Source organism: Larimichthys crocea, chromosome XVII (assembly GCF_000972845.2).
Source record: "Larimichthys crocea isolate SSNF chromosome XVII, L_crocea_2.0, whole genome shotgun sequence".
NCBI classification, from domain to species: domain Eukaryota; kingdom Metazoa; phylum Chordata; class Actinopteri; family Sciaenidae; genus Larimichthys; species Larimichthys crocea.
Window position 1 is genome coordinate 15,501,728 of NC_040027.1, and position 8,196 is coordinate 15,509,923.

Below are 8,196 nucleotides of genomic sequence, written 5' to 3' on the forward strand. Positions count from 1 at the left end.
ACTGTTTTTGTTCTTTCCTGTGAGTATTGATTCCAACCAGTGTCAGCCCACAGTTCACTGCACAATGACTCAGTCTCAGCCTATTTATTACACACTATCCCTCTTATCCCACCTATTCTTGTATCTGACATGTGTTTCATGTGTTGGCTGCATTGAAAAATAAAACCTGCCACTCTATCTATCTATCTATCTATCTATCTATCTATCTATCTATCTAATAGACTTTGCATTACTCATATAAGTCATGTTTAGAATGAACATTTGTATCAACTTGAAGTATTTCATGTAATTAATTCGTTGTTATCTGAGAAAGAAATTAATAACTGTTTCTTTTTATTATTATTATTTAGATTTGTTCACGCCTGATTGTCTTAGATTTGCTTTACATTGTCAAATCTCGCCTTCTTTAAAAAGAAGTTTGGACACCCCTGACATAGTTTATCGCCTCCCGCAGTTTTGTTTCGATATCAGATAAAGTTGTAAAAAATGTCTGTGATTAATGCCTGTGCTCCAAAACGATAAGAGACTAATTCCGATCGATTACACATGATCTCATTCTCGTAATTAGCTTGGGTGGGATCTTATTAAACATCCAAGGCAGGGATACACACACACACACACACACACACAAAAAGGGGGTGTCATGTTGGAGTCACGCGTTTCCCGTTTACCGCTCCACGTGACTCCTGGGACTTGTAGTTCTTGAGGTGCCCGAACGCGTAGAATGTGAACGGTTCGGAACTACAAAGTGCAACGGTGGTGCGCAGGCGCAGTGTGTTTTTGATGGGGTCGAAAAAGCGCATCCTGAGTGATTCCCGGACCCCTGCAGCAGTTGTCGACGGAAACGTGAGGAGATAGACGCTGTCCCGGTAATGTTGACATATTTCTACCGTACTTTATGTTGACCTGATGACCGTAATGAACGTGTGTAGCCTTTGCCGCCTTTGTCAACCGTTAGCCGGTTAGTCAAATGAAGCGGCGACGTTGATAAGGACGCTACCCGACATCACGCTGTAGCTGCTGTTTACTGTCTGATACCACACATGAAGTGAGCACATAACTTCATTTATGTCCAGTTAAAAAAGGCAACAGGAGTATTTAGTGTGCCTGATATGCAAATCACATTAATAACAATCACCACTGACTTAGTTAACTTGCTGAGATTTGGGTAATTTCTTCATATTTTATGTTTTTCCTCCACGTGTAAATGCAACATATGTGAATTTTCTTTTTGTACTTTATGTTTACTTTATTACACTCAACCACGCTCAGAAACTTGATATCAGTTTCACTTTTGCTCCTCATGGACAATTTTGTCCAAAAGTTTGTGCTGGTTGTACTCATGTGGTAGCAAAACAGATTTATACGTTTCTCCAAAGTTACAGCTGACCAACTGACTCCCATTTGAAGTGAGAGTGTCTGATGGTCACATGTCTCTAACTTAATCAAATGACACACATGTAGATGCTGAGTGAGGTCACACAGAGATCCTGCAGACTCTTAGTAACACTTTCACAAATGCTCCCACACTTTCATTTTTATGGTTCGTAAAGTGTGGAGGAGTCTTCTTAACTGTCAGCCATTTGGGCTCTGTCACTTTCTTTCTTTCTTCCTCTCACTAACACAAACAGTGTGTGTCCTTTTCAAGCCCCAAGAGTCAATAATATCACATGGGTAAAATGCAACCACGCCTATGTGGACTGTAAACTATTATATGTTAATACATTAAACAAGTAGGACAACGAGACATTTGCATATGCAGCCGGGAGAGCGACCAGGGTTTTAAGTCACTACTTTAACTGGTTAAATGTTAACACTGACCGGTTAAAGTTTTTCTGCCTGGAATGAAATGAGAGTAGAGCGTTAACTGCTTTTTCCATTTCTGTTTTTTTTTCCTGTTATACAGGTGTGAAGATTTGAAAATGGCAGGTTTGTAACATCTATCTATCTATCGATCGATCTCTATCTGTAAAGTACATGTATGTAAATGCCATGTGTTCAGGCATCTTGTGAAATAGCGAATTGGAAAAAAAAAGCAAGGCGAGCAGTTTTGTGGTAAAGCTTTCCTTCCTGTTTCAGAACGGGTGAATAACTTTCCTCCCATCCCTAAGTTCATGAGAATAAAGCCATGCTTCTACCATAACATCGAGGAGGAAATTCCCGCGCCCCACCAGCAGCTGGTGCGCAGAGTTTACACACTTTGGATGAGTGAGTTGTTGTTGTTGTTTTTTAATATACGTTAATAAAAAAACGTTTTGTGTTGTTTGGAAGAAGATGCATCACTGTCCTCTCTCTCCTCTGCAGTGTATTCAGGCACGCTGTGCTTAAATGTGATCTCCTGTATTGCTTGGTGGGCTGGAGGTGGAAATGCCACCAACTTTGGCTTCTCTCTTCTCTGGCTCATCCTCTTCAGCCCATGCAGTTACACCTGCTGGTACAGACCACTCTACAAAGCCTTCAGGTTAGTCGGCCATCGATTCCTACTATTTATGTGTCTTATGTTGTGATGCTCTGAACCATCAAGACACTTCCTGAGGTAACGCTTTGTTGTCATTATTAAGTTTAACCTCTGAGACCAGTTATGTGAGAGAGTATCTAATAATCACCACACCTCACTCACTTCCATCCAGCCCTTTTGCACGTTGCGCTGCTGCACCTACGTGAACCAAAATAAAAAAGTTGCTGCTGTACGGCCCACCGACGTGCGCTTGGCATATATGATTCAAAGGGAGCAATAATGAAGATTTATGTTAATAAATATAAAATAAACTTTAAAAAGTCCAGATATCAAACAGCTGGTGGGGGCACGTGCCTGTTCACCACCACGATAAGAGTTAATTCATTCCTTATCGCCACTGCTCATCAAATTTGCAAAGATGGTGGGAGGAACTTTTATCCAAATGTGGCTTATTTTAGATATGGTAAATAAGCCAGATGATTATTGTGACATAATTGATAAGGAGGTAAAAGACAAAGAGGCTTAAAAACTGAAGAATTTAACAGCCATCAAGAATTTTTTTTGTAAAAATCCATAAAAATGGATGAACTGACTGAACCGTTGCCTTCAGGGCACTCAGAAGTAGGAAGTTACAAAGTTAAGATAATGCTGAGAATTCTGGGGAAAGGGAAACTTTTTTTATCAGTCATATCTTTCCTAACTAGCTGTGAAACAGGAAATCCACGTGGGCCAGGTGGTTTTTAGTTTAGCTTGTCAATAGTGTTTATATAACCTACTTGAAGCAACTGGTGAGCTGCCAGTTGCTTTTGAATTTCCTGTATATCACCACAAAAGCCACACAAAAAAGTGTGGTTGTTGACAGTGCTCACTGTAGGCTGCATCTTGGAAGCTCATTGCCTCCATATTGGACAAGTGTCAATTTTAGCAAAAGCTAAAATAAACTTTGGTGAATTCATTGTTTTTCATTCGGCCATCCATTTCCTGCAGCCGACTGAACGAAAAAGACATTTCAAACACGTAGTGGTGCATTAAATAAGGTCTTACATGAAGTATGCATGTGACGTTTTCTTTATATAAAGATTAAAACCCCTACAAATGCCGGGTGCATTTAATGACTGACGTAAAAAATGAGCTTGTAAATATGAAACAAAACTGAAGCAAAGTTTTATTTATAAAGCGCCAAATCATAACAAAAGTTATCTCACGGCACTTTCCACATCGAGGTCTAGACCGTACTCTTTATAATGTTATCTACAGAGACTCAACAATTCCCACCATGAGCAAGCACTTGGTCGACGGTGGCGAGGCAAAAACCTTCTTCGAACCGGCAGAAACCTCGAGCAGCATCTAGCTCATCGCCTAGCTCAAAGCAGCAGGCTCGACCAATCGCTGACACAGGTGTAGCCACGATCCATGAGAACCCGAGAGACGAGAAAGCACGAATAACTCCGGGGAAGAAGCTCAGTTAGTGAAATGCATTGATTGGGCATGAATGTGTACAAATACAGAGAGAGAGAGAGAAGAGATCAGTGCGTCATGGGAAGTCCCCTCCTCTAGTCTTATGTAGGCTACGTGACCTCTGTGATTACCTTTTTATGTGTTTAGGTGTGCAGCAACAGCGACATGCATCCAACTTACCACATATGCACACACACTACCTATAACACTCATCAAAGTTGGCTACAACATTAGGATTAAGTTTAGGCCACATCCGTCCTACTGGTCTTCCATTGTACTTTCACACTTTGCAGAGAGTGACCGTGAAACAAGTGTGAAGTTGTATAACGAAGACCCACAGTTTGTTGACCACTAGTAGGTGGAAGCAACACTGCAACAAAAATAAAGCAACTCTTGGCTTATTTGTTTTATCATCTTTTGTATTCTCTCTTTTTTTCTCTCTCTCTCCACATTGTTCACAGGGCTGATAGCTCGTTCAACTTCATGGCCTTCTTCTTCATCTTCTTCCTTCAGTGTGTCTTGGCTCTCATCCAGACTTTAGGCATCTCTGGCTGGGGAACATGGTGAGTTGAACCAAACCGGCTTTGAAGACTGTGTGACTCATGTTGCTTGACTGTTTTTTTTACCACAGAGTGGGTCATGAGGTCTTATGTTCTGTACTTCAGACACTAGCATCTTCATGTTTGTTTGAAGTTATAATCCAAAGATGGATTTAACACCAAAATAAGCAGCTTTTTACATTTTTACTCCTATTATTTCACAGTTGAAATCTGTTTCTGAGTTGCCGGAGCAGCGTTGGCTATGTTGGTTTATAGAACCACTCGCATCTTAATGAAGAAAGAAAGAAAGAAAGAAAGAAACTCTGTCAAAACATGTCACATGTCACATGCTCACAAAAATATTTTTGAAGGGATCTAGATCTATCCAATTATTCCGATTTGTACAAATCAGCTGCACTTAATTCTGCAGGTTTTATCCTTTTTTTAATATTTATTTTATAAAATACAATTATTTTATGTTACAGCTTTTTTTTCTCATGCCCTAATTTTGAGTTCATTGAGTTAATCCGGTAGCCCACCACCTTTGCTAGTTGCTTTAAGTAGGACAGTGTGTGGGTTCAGAGAAAATCTGCTATGAAAGCATTAGATGAGTCATTAAAATGCATATTCAAATCACCAATTATAATGATGGGAACCAATTAATTAATTTACGTTATGTCTTTTTTTGGTAAGAATTTAAATAAGAACACACAGAGTGCCGCATCAGTTTTTAGAGACCATGTTGTCGAGTAATATCCGTGTCCAATAACCGAGCATCTGCTTGTGATAATAATAATAATGATACTGTTCACTGATGATATAACGTGCCACATGAAGCCAGTTTTACACTGATCATCTCTATGCTGTTTGTCACTGCATCTGTTTTTCCTCGCTGCTTAACGGCTCGTTAGTAACTTTTGTTCATTTGTATTAAATCCACTTTGCTAATTTGCACACTGTGTGATACACTAACCCGTACTACTTCATCTCACCTCAAAGCGGCTGGATTGCGACAGTGATGTTTTTCAGCCAAAATGTGGGCTCTGCCATAGTGATGCTTGTCACAACTCTGCTCTTCACTGCGGTGACTGCTTTAATGGCACTGGTCCTCATTAAGGTGAGTAAACGCACAACTTCATGTATATAAACCCACAAAGGCGCAAAATGCACAATCAGCGTCCATTGCTTCTACATACTTTCAGCTACAGACTTCATTTCAAACTTGAAACTGTACGTAATACTTTGTACTATTGAAATCTCTCACAGATTTTGAATTATTACACTTTAACTTTGAAAGGTAAAGTTATCTCTCTTTTTAATAATACTTCTGTTCATGTGGCAGGTGCACAGACTGTACCGCGGTGGCGGCGGCAGTATGCAGCGCGCTCAGGAGGAGTGGAGCACCGGTATGTGGAAGAGTGCACCAGTGAGGGAAGCAGGCTTTAACGCTGTTGCGCAGACGGCACAGGGCCCGAGCTTGCCTCAGTACCCTGCCGCAGTGCCGAGCTATCCCGACAACAGTCACTGGTGATAGCCGAGAGTCGCCCCTAGATGGAGACAGATAACTTGCCATTTCTGTGGTGCCTATAAAAAGCACTTCAAAGCGCCATAACATTTCAACCTTACACGACAAAATGTATTTTTTTTCCGAACGAGAGGACACTCAAACTATAAAGCTCAAAATATATCATTCAGTTTCAACTTTGTTTACAGAATAGTTTATTAAAATGAATGGGAAGGAAATACAATTTTATGCTCAAAAGAAAGAGAGAGGAGAAATGAACAGTCTTGCAAATATGCAATTGGAAACTCAAAAACTGCTGCAGTATGTGAAGGATGTGTGCCTTACGGACCTTTTATTGATAGCATTGTTTTATGTATTGCCAGACTCTGCATGCTAGAAATTGTAGTATGCTCAAGAGCAGGGTTTTTTTTTTCTTTCTTTTGCAACAAGAGAATGTCTTAAAGCTGCACGTTTTTTATCGGTGTGTTACGTGTATTCTGGCAGGAGTTCAGTTTATTTTTGATATTTCAGCTTTATATCTCCATGCTTGCCTGCTTTGGCTGTGATTTCTTGAAATGCGCCTTTAATATTGCGTGCAGATTTTTTGCATGCGAAAAACATCGCTTGACTTTTCGCCTTACTGCTAATTCTTCTGTGAAACTGGACTTCTGCTTCAGTGAAGCAACATGTGGAAACATTTAAAAAAAAAAAAAAAAAAAAAAGGTTGTTGGTGCGTAATCCTTCTTTGTGATTTCTCACTGAGCACTGATGTGCCAAAACGTTTGTTTTGATAGTGGAAAAAAAAAAAAAAGCCACACCCAAAGTCGACGTTGTTTTGTAATCTCAGTATTTCTCAATTTCTTTCATTCCATATCTACTGTTTGCTTTTAGTGGTCAGCGCCCTGCTGTGAAAGCACCTTATCAGCTGTTGTTAATGTTCCAGTCACTTTCACTTTCCCCCCCCAGATAAACTGAATCTTAGTGTTTAGTGATTACAGTGTGCTTAGATGGAGCCTAATGGGTGTGGGACTCAACAGAAGTTTCTTATTTCAAATGAACTGACCTCATATAACCAATACAAACTGACTAAGACAACAAATGGGGAAAGAAAGAGTGAAATATTGCATGTGAATGTAGTCACAGTCTCTTTAAAATGCAATCTGATATGCTGTAATTCGAACAAACCTCGTTAAAGAATCTGATTTAACTCGATGTGGCTTTTACCTAACAGTTCCTCTACTTTTATTTTGGCTCAGTGATCCAGTCAAAGCCCGTATGAAGTGCGAGCAGCGATTGGAAGTGAAAGGTGCCTGCCTCATGATTTGAATATTTATTCTTTTATTTCTTGTTACAAAAGTGTCCTTCAAGGCCAACTGCCAAAATTAGTATTTTGATTTTTCTCTGTTATTTGATAAGTGACAACATTTCAATAAATATTCTTATTCCCACCACGTTTGTCTGTCTTGAGTAAATGTAAAAGACATTTTAATGGTTGAAATGTGTTGATCAAAACGGAGTCAAGATCAAGACCGGACAGTATATGACATACTTAGGTAGCTAATATTCATGAAACCTATTTAGGTGAAGGTTGCTACATTGACGCCTTGAAGTATCTTGAACCACTGTGTGTTCTTCAGGACGCTGTTTCGTGGATGAACTCTTTGCAGGTTTTAGGACATTTTATTACGAAAGATTTGGCTGATGTCTTCTCCCACACGCTTAACAAATAATTCAGACAATGCCCAGGCGATTGAGTCATATCCCTGCAGTTGTGGTCTTGAACTAAAATCCAGAGTCCCCTTTGTCTGAGACCGAGTGCGGCCAATTCCAAGAAGAGACGTGGCCTCAAAACCACGACCAACCTTGAGTACTACAACGCAGTCTGTGACATGAGACAACTCCATTATCTTTCAGCTTTTCAAACAAACATGTTAAATACAGATTTCAATATCTATATATTCGACATCAATAACAGTTGCCCTGGGCCACCAGTTCTCCACCACTGTCCCCCACTTGGCACATGTGGTCTGGTTGCTCCCATTTTGCTGTGTTTTATCTGTTCTTGGTGGAGAACCCTGGCAACAAGATGATGCCGTCGTATTGATTTATTTAGAAATGTTCGAAGAAAGTGAGCATGCCTCTGCTAAGCATGAAGGTCCAAATCTGTCCAACTGTATTGGCAATATTTTATTTATTTGTAATTTATTAGACCAATATATAACCTTAATTCTGTTCAA

The 8,196-nt window shown here is 39.9% G+C and overlaps 1 protein-coding gene across 2 annotated transcripts; it reads left to right on the plus strand.

Annotated features, from left to right (window-relative positions):
* The first annotated feature begins 738 nt into the window (after positions 1-738).
* On the plus strand, positions 739-7,408 carry scamp4 (secretory carrier membrane protein 4). Of its 2 annotated transcripts, XM_027290528.1 has the most exons (8): positions 739-869; positions 1,907-1,929; positions 2,080-2,208; positions 2,305-2,461; positions 4,378-4,479; positions 5,455-5,572; positions 5,798-5,861; positions 7,216-7,408. In XM_027290528.1, exons 2-8 carry the CDS (start codon positions 1,923-1,925, stop codon positions 7,236-7,238), a joined length of 600 nt encoding a protein of 199 aa, XP_027146329.1. In that variant the 5' UTR covers positions 739-869; positions 1,907-1,922; the 3' UTR covers positions 7,239-7,408. The 2 variants fall into 2 exon arrangements, with proteins under 2 accessions (XP_027146329.1, XP_010743964.1); XM_010745662.3 differs by having other exon boundaries at positions 740-869; positions 5,798-7,408.
* Positions 7,409-8,196: the final 788 nt, after the last annotated feature.